The 19,700-nt window shown below is 43.6% G+C and overlaps 1 protein-coding gene across 1 annotated transcript in view; it reads left to right on the forward strand.

The window, feature by feature from the left end:
- TIPE3 (TNF alpha induced protein 8 like 3) overlaps window positions 1-17,893 on the forward strand; it is a 44,728-nt gene extending 26,835 nt beyond the window's left edge. Inside the window, exon 2 of the mRNA XM_014251357.2 lies at window positions 14,897-17,893. Coding sequence (XP_014106832.1) covers window positions 14,897-15,459 — 563 coding nt within the window. The 3' untranslated portion in view covers window positions 15,460-17,893. The remainder of the gene's footprint in view (window positions 1-14,896) is intronic.
- Window positions 17,894-19,700: the final 1,807 nt, after the last annotated feature.

Raw genomic sequence — 19,700 nt, forward strand, 5'->3', positions numbered from 1 at the left:
CAGATGAGCAGAGGCAGGCCTGAAGAGCTCCGTGCCAAGGGGATCTCAGCAACAGCATCAGGCCCAGGGAAGGAGAACAGATTGCTGCAAAAGAAACTATTTGAATAGACTTGGGTGGGGAAAAGGGGGAAAAAAACTAAAAATGAAAAGCAGGCCAGCTCTCTTTGGCAGCCAACCCAGCTCACTAAGGTGAGGCCCACTGGGTTAAATTGCTGCTCAGTTATTTGCCAAGGGAAGCTTCAGCTATACTGAAGTGTAGGGCTTAGCAGCATGAGATTAGCATTGGTTAAGAGGAAATAAGAATAAACAAAAGGGCTCCTCTTCCAGACCTTTCCTGTTGAATATTTAATGTGTGATGTCTCTATGCAGAGGACTGCAAATATTCTCTCTTTTGGTTTAAAGCATCCTGGGAAACTTCATTAAATTATTAATGACTGTTAGTAAAAGTTAAACAATTATTTTAAAGTATTGTTCAGCTTGATGATAGAGTTTATTGAAGCATTCCTGCCAGCAGTTTATTCCCTATGAGCAATACCTATATTCACAGCACAAACACTGGATTATCACTCTCTAGGCTTTCTGGTGCAAACCCATAGGAATCTCAAGATTATTTTGATTTGTGAAATAATAGTAATGAATAACACGTATACATTCCTTTTTAAGGCTCCTTTTAAAAGCATAGAAATGTCTCATTTGATCAAAGGCTCTCTGCTTTGTGCTCATTCCTTGTGTTCTTAGATGTGGCTGTCCCTGGTTATGCTATGGCAATGGCAGGAGCACCAGCAGGAGCTACAGACAGACCTCGTTGCAGGAAAAGCTGAACCCTACAAAAGCAGGATCATGGGAATTTTATTTCCCTAGACAAGTGTGTGATAGGGGTTGTTAGAGCCCCTCACTGAAGAGAATTGGACCAGTTATGACAACTGGGCTCCAAGCAATCTGGCCCATCCCTGCCTGACAAAGTCCTCTCTGGAGATTTCCCAATTTCTGCTGCAGTACATGCCAGAACTGCTCAAACCCCTCTTCATGAAAGAAATTAACGCTTTTCTTCGTTGTATAAAAAGTTGAATGGGAAACATAGGATCAGACAAAACCCAGTTTTTTCCTACAAGACTGATGAGAGCACAGCAAGAAGTGGATTTTGTCACATTTCTTCAGGCAGAAAGAGCCTTGAAGCCAGTGTCCTCAGGCAGGACTATGCAAGATTAGTTCTCTAGGAAGGATTTACCAAGTCCTACAAGGCAGCAAGAGGAAATAAGCAGTATTTTCCCTCAGGTGGCTGCTGGTCCATCTGAGAAAGTTCCACTTTCAGTGTGTTCAGGGTGTTCAGTCTTTGAAAGCCATGTCAATTCCAGAGAGATAACATGGATCTAAACTCACGTTTGGAAGCTTCCTAGGTCAGCCTTGAGAAGCTGCCTATGCTTAGAATGGCTTCAGAAGGAGAAGTGACAGGCCAGTGTCTCTGCTTCTCCAGCAGGTACCACAGACACTCTGAAAATTCATGCTGAAGATCAAGAAAGGGCTACAATGACCCAAGTGCCTTCAGCAGTGTCAGCTGTTTGGGTGGGATGAGTTTGTGTTGGTGAGCACAGCGTTCCCTCAGAGCCCTGGGACTGTCTGTTATTCCATTAGCAGAGCCAAAGGCAGCAGCTCTGCTGGCAGCTGGAGCAGTGAGATGATAACAGCGTGTGGGCTGTGCTGCACTTCTTTCTCTCAGTATCAGGCTGGGCCAGATTCAGTTCTCGTGGAGCCTCTCTCCAGAGACCAATGTTACTGCTGCATTCAGAGGTTACATTTTGCATCCCCAGCTGGATGCTCTCAGTACACGTGTAGGCATCATCACAAATCAGCTCTGTGCGTATGTACTCAGAGATTTCACAGAATTGAAACCATGAGGGATGGCACATTCTGTTTATCTGTGTGTGTTGTTGAGGCTTGTCCTGTCAGGTTTTTACAGAAAAGCATAATACAAAGGCAGAGATTTTTGGTTTTTCCCAGTGCAAATTCTATCCTGACTCCTTGGAGCTGCAGTGTTATATAATGAGGATACATGTGCATACATATAAATATATATAAACCCCCACACAACACATTGCTGTTACTCACATGCCTCAGAATAATGAAACAGACCTTCTAAGAACTGTCTTGACCATTTCAGTACTTTTCCAGCATCTTTTCCATTTCTGCTTTCCTGAAATAAAGAGTTGTACTCCGAGTGAACTTGAGCACCATGGGTGGTTACAGCCACTGCTGTTACAGCATTATTACAGACTGATGACAGGGAAAGCATCCCTGTTATCAGTATTCCCCTCCTGGCATGATGTGCTCTGCAGTATGTACACACACAACAAACAAGGTAAAAGTGTAAAACCAGATTATCTCCATTAGTGTTTATCCTCTGCAGGAGCTCTGACTGTCAGGTGTTATTTATGCTGCCTGGGTCAGTTACCTCACTGTGAAGATACTGATACCATGCTTAGCAGTTTAGTTTCAACCCATAACAAGGAAACCATCATCAGTAGTTGTGTTTGTCCTCCTTTTTTATTCCCAGTATAAATTCAGAATTTTTTCATTCATTAGTGTAAGACTCTAAGACGCTGTAAGTTTTGGCAGATAATATTAATGCAGATTTTGAACCAAGGAAGAACAGAATTGACCTGCAATTCTACCTTCCCAGGTTTTCTGTCCTTCCAAAGGAAATAATCTTCAACTTGTACTGTAAGGCTCAGCTCACATTAGCCTAGACTAAGTTTTCCTCAGTGGTCATTCCTTATGGCAGGGTTGCAGAGGACAAGTATGGAGCAGGTGGTCTGGTTCATGTGAAATAGATAGATAGATAGATAGATAGATAGATAGATAGATAGATAGATAGATAGATAGATAGACAGATTAACCTCTGTCTTTTTTTTCCACAGGGATGGAATTCATCACATATTCATTCCTAGTGCTTTGTGCATCTTGATCAGATTCTTGACCTGACACTGTAGACAAACAGTGCAGAGCAGATCACCCAAAGGATACATTAAAGTCCAAATCAGACTTCATTTTAAAGGAAAACAAAGTTATAGATCACATCTGAGGCATGAGGCAACGTGTTCCTACCAATAAATCCTCAATCTGATGCACAAAAACTTGTAAGAGATGGAGAGTGTGATGAATCCCAGCTGCATTGACCAGCTTTAATTTTTCCCTTGGTCAAGAGTTTTCCATTCAGAATCTGGAGAATCTGGGTTGGCGTTCTCCCCAGCAATTATTCCTTCTCTAGGGACAGGAGGAAGAATTTAAAAAAAAACCAGGAAAATAAAGTTACTCAAGGATTTTACACAGCCTAATGTTCTGTAACTGTAAAAATGTCTTTCCTTTTCTTTTGAATAACCAGGGAAACAGTAAAGCATTGTTCAAAACAATAAGTAAATGGAGACTTCTAGTTTTGTTGTCCTCTTTGGGGAACAACACTAAACAGCAAACTCTTCCTCTAAGTATTCACATCTTCTGTCTTTTCAGTTTGAGCTTTAATGTTGTTAACAAATACTTTTCTAGCACTTTCAGACAGAAAACAAGGCATTGGTTTCACCCTGCATTGAGGATATTGAGATGTTGAAGCCAGATTTTCTTGTAAAGGTGTGCAGAGCTCCAGTGCTTACAGCTGTTTCAGTATAGCACAGGCTTAATCTCCTCTCTGTTGAAGAAGGGGAAAAACCTAAACTGCAAGGAACAGGAATTTACTTATTTGCCTGTCAGCAAGGAGAAGTCAATGACATTTAAAAATAAATTTTCTCTTTTAAACTTGTAACACCACTAGTTCATTTATAACTATCCCACTGAACTAACTCACTGTAGGCAGATTCTACAATATCAGTCCTGGTGGTTATAATCAAACAGCAAGCAGGGTTTATTTCAGCAAGGCCACAATGGGATTGTCTGATAGAAGTATGTAAGGAAATGGTTAAAAAAAACCCACAAAAACTTCAAATGAGTTAAAAGAAGCCAGAGCATTATTCAGAAACTGATATTATCAGCAGCTCTTCCTCAGAAAGGAAGGGTACTCTTAGGTCTTTTATGAACTTGCACAAGCTGCATTTCCATCTGGTATTGTGCTGGGCTCATAAAGCTGCAGCACAATCAACAACTAATTGGGCTGGATGGAACAAAACTGCTTTGAGCAGCAGGAAAAACTTCCCTGCCACGTTGGAGCTCAGATCTGCACCTGAAACCTTATGTAAGTGCAGCAGTTCAACACCTGGCTCCAAAATGCTGCTGCTCTCCCACCTGCAGTGGGACACAGCACTGGGGCACAGGGAGCAAGGGATGCTCTGGAGGCACGAGGAGGGTCACTGGCAGTGGGAGCATGAATTAATCCAGAGCATTTCCTTCACCCCAAAAGACTTCATAAGTTGCAGCAACTCTTCCAGATCTTTTTAAGTCCTTTTTTGCCTCCTGCACATTCTCGGAATAGGAGCTAAAATTTTGGATGACAGTGATAAATGAGATGCCTTTACAAATCCAGGCCTTTGCATTCATGGAGGGAGTGAAAACTGTTATAAATACAGAGACAAGTGCACCCACATACCTTGTAAGTCATGATTCTGTGACATAGACAATATAACTAAAGGGAGGGTTCAGAAAACTATTCCTTTAGTAATAGACATACACATCTGCAGAGCCTCTTCTAGCAGCAGTTTTGGGTTGGGGTTCTGAGTGGGATTTTCTGTTTGGTTAAGGATTTTTGTTTGCTTTGTTGAGGGGGAGGGTTGGGGTTTGGGGTTTTTCTTGGGTGTTTTTCAGTCCATCATAGGATAAGCCTCACTTGAAGCTCCCTTATGCCCCTGCCAGGCTGTCATGTTGGAGCAGGTTTGACACCCTTTGTTTGCTCACATCACAGTGAGCAAACACATCACCCTTCCAGCTGTAAGATGGCCACAGCTGGGCCTCTCTGTGCACTGTCAAACAGCAGCTCCAAATGGGTTATAACCTGTAAGCCCTCATCTTCCAGAGCTGTGAGTGCTAATCAGCATCTTCAATTTTTATTTCTTTTTTTAAATTGACTCCCCCAAAACATACACTGAGAATAAAAATTAGACAATAAATAGTCTCTGCAAAAGGTTAAGGAAACCTTCTTTCATTAATAGTTTTAAACATGTTGTGATCAGTCTACAGTGTCTGCTCCTGACTTAGGAAAGTGAACTGCTGTCAGACATTTCTCGCCATTATTGTCCTCTTCACCTTCCCCTCATTTGACTTTGTTCTCTGGTATAAACAGAGTTTGGAAACATGGCTGGAATTAAATGTGGAAATTAACAGCTCCTCTGGCGTTTTTATTTAGGGACCAACAGTATGTTTTTCCAGCTGCACCTCATATCTGGCATTGCTTTATTCCCCTTCCTTCCATCACCTTCTTAATTCAAAACCAAGTGGTCAAGCAACCAAGTACCAAATTAAGAAAACAACAGCACATGGTGTCCATAAAGAAGTATGTCCCTCTTTTGCTGCCATTAACTCCTACCAGGCTCCAGCAGCCTGTCTGTCCCCTGCACTCCCTTTCCCTTGGCCTCTTCCCATTTCCACACTCCCTGGCAGGTGTCACCCAGCGCCGTGTCTGTGCACTCGCAGCGCTGCAAGAGAAGATACGGTGCTGCTGACAGGGGGTTTGCCTGTTTTTAAAACCCAAGACTACACAACCAGAGTGAATTACAGTTGTGCTTCTCACACCCCAAACAGCCTGCCTTGTCCCACAGAGGGGAGCAGGGATAGCCCTGCAGGGATGGAGCTGCTGCCCCATCCTCTCCCTCTGGACGTGGCAGAGCTCAGCTCACACAACCACTTGGTCAGCAGCAGCTGGACACCTACTGCCGCTGCATCCTGGTGTGGGTTCTTTCCAGTTTATTCACCTTGACCTGGTTTAGCAGAAATACTTCTCCCTTCCCATTTTCCTTCAGCCTCACAATAACCTACAGAGAAATTCCATCTCAGTTTCATAGCATCTTCAGACCAGCTACTCTTGGCGTCCCAATTGCTTGCTTTCTCATGGAATTTTGTACATCCCTAGAGCATAGACATGGTTATTTTTCATGCCATTCTTAATATATTAGAGTTAAAAATAGAATTATTCTATGTAAAAGGCAAGGACATTTTATCTCTGGAGAAAGAGCAGTGTAGTGCAACAGCAAGCAATTTGAAGGCACAAAAATAAACCCTCAAAATTTTCTTCCTGAGAGGATGAGAAATGGGTGGGCGAAAAAATAGAAATCGGTGAAGCAGTACCCAGTAGCCTGTTTCATAGCTGCACTTTAACTATTTAAAGCACACACATTGCACGGAGGCCTTGTTTAATATTTAGGGCTGATATTGATGGGCCTTACTTTACTGACAGCATATTATTTTGTTCCTACTGGGAACACCAGCTCCTGCATGCTAAAGAGACTTCTTTGGAAGGAATAGAAAGCATTTGAGCTGCAGAAACATGGGGAAATCTGACCCTCCCGTTAACCAGGAGTGCTGCCTGTGGTAACTGCCAAGCACCAAGCCCACAAAAGCACAGATGCCTCCACAGCCTTCCTCTCTCCCTCATCCTGCCAGAGGAGAGGATAAAAGAATGCATGAACACCATACACATCCTGATCAAGAATTCAAGTCATTCATGGAACTGGACTGAAAGCCCCCAAGACCTGTGCAAGTGTCACAAGGTTCAAACAGCTTTTCAAGTTTTTGTTCAGAACAAATCTACCAGTCTGGAACCACTGCAAGCAAGTTCTACAGATCATTGACAAGAAGAAGCTGCTACAACAATTGCATCTGGATAAAACAGGACAGCTGCAGGATCTTCAAAGGTTTCTCATGGTTTTTAAGTCTCTGTGACAAACAATACTTTGGCAAGACAATCCTTTCTTTCCTGGATGATTGTTACTTTAGTGTGGAAGAACATGGTGGTTGAATCCTTTCAAAGAAGCCTACAAGCCTTCATTCCTTAACAAGATAATTTTTTATCATTCATTATATGCCTGATATTCCCCAAGAGCCTCTGTCCCTTCTAAGCAATAAACAACCCCTTAGCACATATCAAAGAACTCATTACAATCCTGTTGTGAAAATTACATGGCCAGACATTAAAACAAGCATAATTTTCCTATAGAGATAATAGTTATTTGACTAATTGGGTATTTTTGCCACACAGTCCCCATGATAGCTTCTTTTTTCCCTGCTATGTCTTCTAGGAAGGACAGTGTATTAAATGTGGTAATCGTGGAAAAGGCAAAGAATGTGAAACACAAAATGTTTGAGAGACTGAAGTTAAATTCTTCAATCGTTCCTGCCCAAGATTTTCTGTAGAGCTTATATTGGGGAAAAAAAACTTGACAGACAATTTGAAGGCAAAACTCTCCTTGCCAATTAAAGATGTCCTCAAGTGCCACCAAGGGATGGGCTGCTGGGGTTGGTGAGCTATCCATGCTTAAATAAGATCTGGTTGTAGTGTTTTGGGTATGCCACCATGCCTCTTTGGTCAAAAGAGTCTTTTAGAGTAAAACTAGCTTTTAAAAAATCCCCACATTAATATAGTCATAAGGACCTGCCTCAAAATACAAGAACAGGGTCAATAGGTCATTGCAAGGGGTAATAACCAATCTTCCCCTGTCAAAATTCTGCTGTCAGTGGGGAACCTTTTTGTCTGGCAGTGTCAGGCAGAGCTAAACAAGCTTTTTCTGGGATAGGGGTGTTTGCTCTTTTCAGTGTATTTTGCCATGAACATAAACTGACATCAAAAGACTTTAAACCTGTTTATAAAATACAGTGGTCAGTTTATCAAAACCTCTTTTAGTTGTACAGTAAAGCTTAGAAACCCAAACACCCCAGTATTTTGCTGTCATTCCTGGCAGACAGACTTTAACTCCTGAGCAGTTCACTGAAGAGCAAAGCCTTGCTCACACTCTGGGTGTAAGCTCAGGGGGCTGGGTGAGCTCTGCATCGCTTTTGCTCGCTGCCAGGAGCTAACCAGATGTGTTTGCTGCCTCAGCACAGCTTCCCCCATGCCACAAAATACAAGGTGAAAAGTTGAAAATGAACTCTTGAAACACCCTGCAAAGATGCCATTCCCTGAGCTGCAGTCCCTTCAGGCTTTGGTTCTGATTTACGTTATCAGGTTAATAAAATCAAAAGCTTTAGTGGCCACTTTCAGAGAGGTGTCTGCTGCTTGCATGTGCCCAGCTGGTCCCTGGCAGGCTGGACCAGGTCCTGACCAAAGCAGCTGCTGCCTGGTGCAGCCCTTTGGTCTGTGGGACACAGTGGCAGAGATGATCCTCGCTGAGCCCTTTGGCAGGGAGTGGTTTCCTCTCCCACAAGCTGGATGAAGTTTGCAGGATATGACCAAGCGTAATGTCTCATTTGTAATGTCAAATAGCAGCCATACAAAATCCCAGCGTGGTGTCAGCTGTGCCATATATTCAAGGGAGTGCCTGGGGGGGTTTCCACCCTGTGAGCCAGGCTCAGCTCCAGGACAGTGCTGTCATCCACACACCCCTTGCCACTACTGCTTTCAGACCCAGGAGAGGAGCAGTGGTGCAGTTCAGTTCCCAGCAAGCTACCAGGGGCAGCAGGAGCAAAACTCAGCCAGACACTTTTTGGCACCTCCATCAGAGCTGATGGAAACTGCAGCTGAGCTCCTCTCCCCTGGACAGGCTTCTGGAGGTATTACCCAGAGGACAGCATTCTACCAGCTCACACTGCACTGCCCCTCTTCACAGAAGGGCCCCCCAGCCTTCCACCACCTCCTCCAGGTATTGAAAGGCAACTCCAGTGTGTAGCTATTGTTATACAGTACTAGAAAAATGAATGCCAGATACAAATCAGCAGCAGAAATAAGACTATCCATTGGAATCTCCAGTCCCCAGGTTCCCAGACAGAGCTTTTTTTGTGGCACAGTTGCTGCTCATCTAAAGCACTGAAAGGAAAAATGGTCTTTTTTTCCATTCAGTCATATTTCCTCTTCACAGGGCTGGTGCTGCCTTTTCCAGCATGTCCAAGTTCTGCTTTCAGACACTTGGGTACTGGTACATTCTCCCAGGATAATATAATTATCAGTCTGTAATCTCCTGTTCCACTGCGGATATGAGCAACCCTTTTATGCTCACAGTAACAATTTAGAAGTGTTAAAGTTTGAGCACTGGGCCCCTGGTGCTTACATGTGTTTAAATTGGCCCTCCCTGAAAGCTGATGTATTCCATCTGCTCTATTGGATTTCTTGGCTTAAAGTTACTGGAAACACTGAATGTTTCTTCTGCAGTGATCCTGTAGCTGTCCAAGAGTAATACACACACTCAGAGCTCGTGCCTGGGCTGCTCAGAACTAAAACACTGCAGGACAAGTGGCTTTAGTGGACTTTTTTCCCTGTCTGCTTTTAAAGCTCCTTTGAAATCCTAAATCCTGCAGTTCACATTTCTAGTCAATTCTATAACATGTAAGTGATATTTTATGGATAAATAAAACATACACGTTTGCAGCTCATTTCCTGTAACATTTTGCCTGTATGATGGAAATGAAGCAACTAGATTTTCTGTATTTCTGTCAAGAAAAGAAGCCATTACAGGCAAATCTTTAGGTTATAAAGAAACAAGCTACCACACTAAATTATCAACACCAGCAGTAACTCTGGATTAACCATTCAGATATTGCCTGCAAGAGCTTTACAACCCAACTGCCTCATTGCCATTCCCAGACTCTCCAGGCTCAAGGGCAGGTATATCACTAAGTTAAAGTACACTGATGCATTCAAACTGGGTCACACAAGTCATTAAAACAGCACACCAGCACAATTCCTACAACGATTTTCATACCCCAGCTATCTCACACTGTAGCAGACTCTGAGAGCGTGCCTGGCCCTTGGCTTGGTCCATCTCCCACAACTGGGAGCAGCTGGAGGAATGCCCACGTTTCCAGCAGCATTGCTGACTCCTTAAAGCCTGTCTTTTGCTGCAGAAGCTGTGCTGCATTTTAAAAGTGAAGATTCAGGAGTATTAAAAATATTTCACCCTCTTCATCATTACTTTCTTACGCATTTCCATCTTGTTAAGACTCAGCCCTTTGCTTACTTCCAGTGCAGCTGGGGCACAGATGCAGGGAACCTTTTCTGGTTCCCATCAGCTCCCATTCCTGCCAAGCTGCAAGAGCCCTCTTCAGACCTGCAGCCTCTGCATGATCTTAGCTCAGACCTTTAATTTAAAACAGCTCAACTCACCTCTCCAGGATGCTCTCAAGCCTACTCAGTAGCTCCACCATGTGCATTCCTTGGCTGGCAAACACAACCAGCCCGACTGCTGGGAGCTGGGGTTACACTCAGTGTAGTGGCAAATCAGGCAAAGGCTCCACGTGTGTCTCACTTTGGGGCAGGTGGAGCTGAGGTAAATGATTGTCCAGGACAAGCTGCAGCGGGCACTGGGGTGACAGCTCCCAGTGTCAGGTGAAATTCCAGCCAGCCTGCTGATACAATTAAAATGCACTGGACAACCTCCACAGCAACCCTTCAGATCAACCCCTCCTCTCCCCACTTTTGTGGTGAAGCCACACTCCCTCCAGAGTTCGCTTCAACTCAACTTTCAGCCATTAGCCAGAGGAGAAAATATCCTGGCTGCAAAATGGTGCTATGGCTTTGACTAAGTGGCTAACTGGAAGGGAAATGGATTCATTGCTCAGGAGGCTGGTTTCCATATCCTCATGATTGCTTCCAGCAAATGTTGACCATTCTCCCTCCTCACCATAGTGGGAGCATCTTCTGGTTGACTGGATTTGCCATGTGTTTTGTACAGAGCGGCTGAATGTGGATTTACATAAAAATAGTATTGCTGAGCATTTAGTTCTGACCATTTTGTACTTGGTACAGCCATCTGCAATCAAAATATTTGGAGAATATTACAGATGTTCTTGAATTTTAGTCTCAAAAACTCCTAAAATATAAAACTCTTACATCCGCTCGCTAGAGTTGCCAAACTTCTTCTGCACTTCTGTTATTAAGCAAGTCTGTTATTAAGCAATCGTGTTATTAAGTTTAGCAGATGTGAGACATCTTTGTCATGTTCAGCATCACGTGCCAGGAGCTGGGTGGTCACTGGTGGGGAAGGATGTCCTGCCCTGACCATGGGACTCCCTGAGCACAGGGAGCCTCTCCCCATCCTCCTGCCCTGGGTACTCGCCACCCCTCCGGGGGCACCGCAGCAGGGGAGACAGGGCTGGAGAGCTGCTCTTCCAGAGGGATGGAGATTGCTGTGGGATCAATCCCATCACAAGGAGCTTTTTAAACAGCTTTTATCATACACGGCTCTCTAGATGACAGAGAAAAGGTGAGAGTAGATCTGAAGAAGAACTGGCCCTTTTCTTTAGTAAAAACTAAGATGGCAGATTTTCTATAATGGAAGCTAATCACCACCCAACAAAGCAGGATGCTTAGAGGGTGGTTTTTCACTTTTAGCCTTGGTGAAATGTTCCTGAAAGCTAATAGCATCTAAAATGTCGTTGCTGATTTGTTTTGCTGTATGAAAGAAAGCAGAAAATAGAATTGCTGTATGTAGGAGGTGAAGATGTATTTTGTGTAGTGAGCAATGTGCTGCAGTAAGAAAAGGCTGCCACGGTAAACACCCTGTCCCCACGAAAGCCTGAATGTAATCATGTGGCTAACCACTTTTGATCTTTGAAAGGCAAGGCGTCACCTGGGTGTCTGAGCACAGTGTGATTTTGGAGGCAGAAATCCAAACAATCGGTCCAAACAGCTTCTCTCACTCTCCAGCACACGCTGCCGCAAGGCTGCGCACACCCTGAATCAAAGCAGAGCCGAGCACAGCGCTTTGTGAGCAGCCCCCACGCCGCTGTCTGGATACACAAGTGGGCTGATGGCTGCTGTCTGCCTCCTTCCCATCCCACACACATTGTCTGGGTCCAGCAGCAGGAGCTCGGCAGTGGGGGCCGTGGCCGAGGCTCTGCGGAGCCTGTCCCAGGGCCCAGGCAGGCAGCTTGCTGGGCAGGTGGAACGCTGCCCTTCACCTCCTCCTGAGCTTGGCAGCACTTTCCTGACGTGGTGGAGGGACCCTGGCAGCAGCTGCAGCTTCTGTATTTAACAGACACCACAGTGCACAACAATCTGTGTCCACCAGGCTCTGCCCGTGCCACTGGAACCTCTTCTGCCTGGTACGGCTGACTGGGATAAAGCACATGATGGTGAAACTAATTACCAAACTAATTAGCAGCTCCTACAGATTGTGCAGTTCAGAGAGCAGCACAGGCCATGGAGGGAGTCAGGGGAAAGGAGCGAGCGCAAGGGGTTTGGGTCTGCCTGCTTCCTGAGGCTGGCATGGCTGGGGGCCACAGATGCCATGGAGGGATGGGCTGGAGAGGCAGGAGCACAAAGTGGGCAGGGAGCCACAGCAGCAATGCAATAATACATTTCTTTATTTTACTTTTTGAAAGATGAGGAGGAGCTCAGTCTCAAGCTGTTACATAGTAGATCCCACACTTGGGACTCGCCATGGAAAAGCATTGCAGCCTTAACATTGTGTTAAACTTGGCCTGATGGTTTCCAGCTGCGCTGCCCCTTTCGCAGCCTGCACCTTTCACTGGGAGCTCTGGTATCATTGCCTGAGCTACCAGCCCAGGGGTGTCCCGGGAAAGAGACACACATTCAAATGTCACACTCTCAGTTTTGTGGATGAGAGACAGGACTTTGGACACATGAACATGTATCTCACTTTTTTTTCCTGTGCCAGACAACCCTCCCTCCTGAAAAGTTCATTTTAAGTTTTTATGTGCTAATTTAACATCCAGCTTTGTCTCGGGGATCACATAGGTGGGAGGGCAGCTGCATGTGTCTGTATTTGAGGTGCTGGTGGCTCTGCTGGTCCCAGACCCACCCAGGGTGTGTGGTGGGAATGGGATGTTTCTCTCACCCCAGCTGCTAGATTTGCTTCGAGACACTGAATTGCAGCAGCTCTGCAGAGCTGTCCCTGCAGCAGAGCCAGACACGACAGGATTCAGCTGGGCTCTCACCTGGGCAAAGGGACACGAGGCTGAAGTGTCCTGAACTTCAGTAAAATTAATATTTTAAAAATCTACAAGCAATTATTTTCAGTTTTTGATCACACCGAGTACTGATCAACTACATCCACTTGATTAATAGCAAGCACTTACTACAGAAACAGACACTAACAATCTACCATTTCAGTGTGTCAAATGCACATAATTACTCATCACAGATACTATTTATATACCCACGTACTGCTAAGTGAAAGAATGCTTTCATCCTGGTTTTATCATTTCTAGATTAAATCACAGTTTTCCTATTTCCTCCAGACAGCAGCTCAGCCCCACAATTTACTCTCCAAATGACAGGCAATTCTTTTAAGCACATTGAATTATTTTTTCCAGGTGGTGGTTCAGTTGAAATTAAATGGCACTCTTTAACATTGCTCAGCAGTACAGCTGTGGCACATAAAGATGACAACTTTCATATTCCAGCCAACTTGAAAATCAGAATTAAAAAGAGGACTAAATTCAGTGTTACTCCAAATGAGCACTGGCAGCCAGCACCCCTTTTTCCTGGCGTGAGGGTGTAAGGAGCGCAGGGGAAGTGACAACACTCGTGTGCTGAAGGCTGAAAAGGGCCTTGGAGCTTACACCGCCAGCTTAAAGACTCACTCAAACTCCACAATCAAATAAGTGCTGGAAGATTTGATTTTTATTGTCATTTTTAATCACTTAGTGGTTTGATTTCCCAGCAGCTGGTGAAGGACATGGTTCCCTCCATCCCCCTGGGGAGCAGCCAAGGCTCTGGTGTCCCTGTGAGCAGAGCGAGGTCCCAGCTGGCAGGGACACACGGACACCTCCTTTGCAGGGGCACAGACTGAGGGGAGATGTGAGGGAAAGGCAAGGAAGGTGTCTGGGAACAAAGAGCCCACTCTGCCATCGCTCAGAGCGCTCACTGGCTGTCCTCCCTAGATACACACCCTCATCACCACCTGGCTACAGTGATAAAGTGCCCTTTGAGCCAACAGAGGCTTTGCTCCCCCAGTATTAACCTGGATATTATTTCATATCCATATTTCCTTTGCTTTGTCCACAGAGGGTCAGTTAGCAGCAAACATTAATGTAAAAGAACAGAGGAAGGTCAAATTAATCTTGACCAAGAATCGCAGAAGCTGATGAGATAAAGCCCAGCAATAGCCATGTGTTCGGGTGCTCTGCTGAGTGAAATGTGCAGATACGAGTAAAAGATAAAAAATCCAAAATATTGGTTTGATAAATGTAGAGCAGATAGCTCAGATATTTTTGTCTGGCAGGAACCGTGTGCACTGAAGCACCAATATTGTATATAAGTTGTATTCTATAATTTTGCAAATTGATAACAAAAGGGGAAGGCATTGATACTACAGATTAAGGCAAAATAAATCCATGCTTGTGAATCTGTTTAGCCTAACCATGGAACAGCAGTGCCTCCCAATGACCAGAGTGTAACTCTGAAGGTTCTTATATTGCTTGTCACTATATCTTTTTGCTTGTCTCTGATACTTCACATATTATTTCAACCACAACATCTCAGCAGATCTCTCTGCCAAGGAAGCTTTTATACTGAACTACAAAATTAAAAGTCTATCACAGAATCAGCATATATATTCCCTGCCAGAATATTCTGTTCTTTATTTGCAAGCAAAAGCCCTCAGTGGCAGCAAGACCAGAAACATGGATGTGTGGAACCCCAAGGATACCTGGCAGTCGTGTGTTGGGAGTGTTCTGCAGTTGTGACTGCTCTGGTCAGTGACACGTGCAAGGTCTCAGTTAAGCATGCAGGTGCAACTTTTCTTAACTGATTGCAAAAATAATTCACCAAATTAAGTTAACATCTCCCCTTTTTTCTATCCCAAACCAGGTCCCGATTATTTCAGCTCCAAGAATCTTGCACTGCAAGCCCAGAAAAAGATCCTGAGTAAAATGGCAACCAAAACCATGGCTAACATGCTAATCGATGACACAAGCAGTGAAATCTTCGATGAGCTCTACAAAGTAACAAAGGAACACACCAGAAACAAAAAGGAAGCCCATAAAATCATGAAAGACCTGATCAAAGTGGCAATAAAAATCGGCATCCTCTATCGAAATAATCAGTTCAACCAGGAAGAGCTGGAGATCGTAGACAAGTTCAGGAAGAAGCTGAACCAAACTGCCATGACAATCGTCAGCTTCTACGAGGTGGAGTACACTTTTGACAGGAATGTGCTCGCAGAACTGCTGAATGAGTGCAAAGACCTCGTGCACGAACTCGTAGGGCGACACCTGACAGCGCGGTCCCACGGGCGCATCAACCACGTCTTCAACCACTTTGCAGATGTGGAGTTTCTGTCTGCCCTGTACAGCCTGGATGGGGATTGTCGGCCATACCTCAAAAAGATCTGCAATGGCATCAACAAACTACTCGATGAGAAGGTTCTTTGAAAGTGCGCTCAAGGCAAGAAACCGACCAAAATCCTCTCTCTAGAACTGGCCACCCTTCATAAGCCATGGTAGGCAAGCAAGCTTCCTTCCCATCAGTCTTACTACAGTCCCCAGCAGGGCCCAGAAGGTGCTCACCAGGCCCATGATGAAGTGGAAAACTTAAATCAGAAAGCTACCGATTTCAATGTTTTGTTCAGATAATTCAGTCTTTTTCAAGGAGCACAGTGAACAAGGCTGCTGATGTATATTGTTCAGACACAGATTGCTATTCACCATGATCGTGCTAGCTTTGTGTTCAAGGCTGAACATGTGAACAGAAAGTAAACTCAGATGCATGGCTACGTAAAGATAGACAGATGAAGGCAAGAGCAATGCATGGAATTTACCCCCAAAGCCCTTGGTGCATATATTTTTATTATTTCCATGCTAACTGAAAAAGCTTTTACAGAAAGTAGGGCTGTAATGGATTAAGTTCACTCCTTTCAAAAGGATCAGGAATCAATATGAGAAAACATCTCTGATTTTACATGGTGTATAAATCTATTAAGAGAGTAACAAATCATACAAACTGAAGCGGGAGAAAATCTAAATAGCTGCTCTATGAAGCAACAGTACCATCAGTTTAGTTTTATACCTGCTAACAACAAATTGAATTTGAAAAGCAGCTCAGTGGTTCAAGCTCAAAGGTAGGTAAAGTAGTACAGCAGTTCCCCCGCTCTCAGGGCGTGTGTGTTGGGTAGCATCAGGTGAGTTCAGACTGAAGGTTGTGCTGCTCTTGCTGTTCTGCCTGACAGAACAAAACACTCTGTGAAGATTTTGAAATTGCCCTTGTGAGGAGCAGCACACCTGAGACACCAACATTTACATCCCTGATCCTCAAAATACTCAGCCTAGATAATACTCTTGGTTTAATGTACCCATGACATTTGTGCCTACAGTAAATCAGAGGTGGGATACAAAGGAACCCCATCCACTATTGGTGCAGTGCCTCCAAGTGTAGCATATCCACAGTAGTCAAAAGAGAACAGCCTTAGTGACTCTGGTGAGTTTCTGGAGTGAGGTTTTGCTCAGAATGTTTTCAGTGAATTTTCCAGGGTTTTTTGAAACAAAATATAGTGATGTCTTCAAATGAAAACATTCTGCCAAGAAGGAGTGGGTTTTGTACAGTCTTGGCTGGACACAGGGAGTGTGGGAGTAGAGTGGATTCTCTGCCTGCCACTTGCAGAACCTGGGTAGGTACAGACTGACCCAGAGTGAAAAACACATGTTCAGAAATCTCTCTTCTTGTCCTCTCCATCTTATCCTCCAGAGTCATCTCTATCTCCTGACACTGCAGTATCAGGAGCCCTCTCCTTTCAGCTGACACAGAGAGCAGACAGTGCCATCATCTGGGGGTAATACCTTCCATATCATGTATGCTATAACAGAGAGATGCATGTATCTGAAAGCTGACAAAGACAAGAAAATATATTTTAAAGCCATTCCTCTCTAAGGGAAGCTTACACGTTGATCACTCATTACTTTAGGAAAAGAAAAAAAAATGTTTCTCATTTAAATAAATTCTTGAATACTACAGTATTAAGAGAAAACTGTTCAAAATTCTTATTATCCTTCTGTCTTTCCTCACCCCAGAATAACTATATTTTATCTCTTGCAACAGTTTTTACTGTCATACCTTTATACAGGTAAGAATACACATACCCAGGTCATGTATTCACTTGGGTTGTCCTAGGTGGATTTTTACCTGTTCCCAGGAGAACTCATTTGAAGCACAGTAAAAATGAGACATTGGCAGAACAGTTTTTAAAGGTGTAAATTTTTCCTACATATTTTCTTTAGCCATTAAAAGTAGATTTAGTCAAAATGAAAATGGAAAACTCCTTTGCAACACAGAAATGAGACAGCAACATTTGGGGTTGCAAGCAGCCAGTTGCAGAGCCATATTTACCTGCATCATTACCTGCATTTCTTCCAGGCATGTACTTGTCAACTGATGCTTTTGAACAGTATTTCTTGTATCCAACGCTCCTGTCCCGGTGCACATGTCAGATTTTGTGTGTTTCATTTGTGGCAAACAAATTTAAGTTCTTCTTTTAAAGCCAGAAAAAATTATTCAACATTCAAGATGTCTAAAGGAAAGGGATATTCTGTATTTGTGATTTTTTGTGTGTTTCAAGTATCAATATTCAGATTCTGGTATTTTAAACACACCAGCTGAACATCTGTTGTTTTATTTAAAAATAATCTGAGTAGCCTTAAGGAAAGATATGTTTTCAAGTATTTCTCATACTTGCATATCCTGTATATTCATTGTTTACTTTTGTACTTGTAGCTTGGTATGTAACAACATTGCTAAAATATGGGCAATGTTCAGGTCACCTTAAATATATTATGTATTATCACATTTGTGGATTAAAAATGTGTGATTACTGCCCTTTTTGTTTCCTTTAGATTTATTTATCCTACCACCTCCATTGTATCACAAGCACATGTCAGCAGCAAAAGGGCAGATACCACAAGCCAAAATCTCACTCTTCCAAGGACTTTCTTGCACGTTTCCCATGATGAATTCAGCTCAGTTTAGCTTGATGTGATTTAAGGTAGATGGAAGACACATTCCTGACAGATTTCACAGGCCTGTCCTAAACATGGAGATGCTGGAACCTACCAGAACATTTTAACAGCAAGCATTTATTCTCCTGTCCTTATTCCCAGAAAAGGCAAACTGTTTTGGCTGAAAGAGCTCAGGATTTGCAAACAACTCACATGACAATTATACTGAAAGCAATGAAATATTGGCACAAAGAGAAAACTGTCAGCTACCTTAAAATCAAAGTTTAAAGCAATCTCCTTAAGTGGTATTTTGAACTTTCCTGCTGGTAAAACATTGCTGTCAGGTTACTTTTATGAATCGTATCATGGCAGGACACAATATTCTTTCCTTCATCGCTGCCAACTTTCTATAATTAAATACAAGAATGTTAATGTTCAAGAAACTCTCATGGGAGTGACCACTTCTGACATGTTAATGAAATGGTGCCTGTGCCACAGAGCTGCACATCATACTGAACATGTGATCTGATTTGTGCTACAGAAACCTTCTCAGAGACAGGAACATAAATAGCTGGCCCTGAAGAGAACCAAGCAACAAAGCACAATTAAGTTTCACCACAGCAACAGAAAAGCAGGTTTTAAGTGGATGACTTAAGCAGGTCTATTTTTGTTTTTACATAAATCCAGAAAAAGACCATGCACAGTCTTGCCCACACAGAAAAAGATAATTCAGCTTTTTATGCTGAAAAACTACCCGTGGGACTCTATAGGAATAGAGAAATATTTTTCTGGTACTTAGAAACCATCAATGTCATTTATGAGCTACGTGCAAGTACAGGAAGACCTCAAGATAGCGCCATCCATTACACAAATTTACTCTTTTGGGACCTTACAGAATGAGGAGGATTTGGGAATACTTAGCAGAAAGTCCAACAGATTTAGTATGCATCTAAGAAAATGTCCTGCCTTATATTGCCATGTTGCACTTCTTCCAGTTTTCCTCCCAAAGTGTTTGTTTTAATAAGAATACCTGAAAATACTTGGGTAAGGAGGTAGAAGCTGACAAAACAGTTGAAATCTGGATCCAATACAATCACTTCCCTGCTGACTCCCAAATGTCCAGAACTCACAGGGCACACAGCAGTAGAACAGTGAGGTCTCCTGGTACCTAAGGGTTTGGTCCAGTCTCTGTTAACCTGCCAGTTCAGCACACTCACCACAGACTGACTGGCCTCTGGCTGCCTCTTGAGCCAGCTCCTTCATGTAAACTGGTTATGTGCTCTCCTCCTTCCAGCCTGCTTCTCTGCACCTTATTTCTCTTCCTGGAAAACAGGCTCATCCTTCAAAATTGACCAAATCACAAAGAAAAGTAATTGTGGAATATGGATAACCACTATGGAATATGAGGATACTCATAACGTAAGTTTCAATACAGAACTAGATGGAATAACATTCCTTTGCAGAGTTACCTCTGCAGCTCTGTTTCTGGATGCTGGATCAAGATCAGGATTGCCAGCACTGAAAAGCTGAGGCTTTCCAGGGCCTGAGCTCCCACCCAGCCAGGATTCCTGGTACACAGTGACAGCTTTGTTACACCAAACAACCTCCTGGCTCAGCTCAGGCCTGCAACCACCTTCCATGCAGCCACTGTCACACTTCCCAAGCTCCCAACTCCACAGCAATGGCTT

The sequence above is a fragment of the Pseudopodoces humilis genome, chromosome 16 (genome assembly GCF_049639895.1).
Source record: "Pseudopodoces humilis isolate 2021_Gansu_Grassland_sample_001 chromosome 16, ASM4963989v1, whole genome shotgun sequence".
Taxonomy (NCBI): domain Eukaryota; kingdom Metazoa; phylum Chordata; class Aves; order Passeriformes; family Paridae; genus Pseudopodoces; species Pseudopodoces humilis.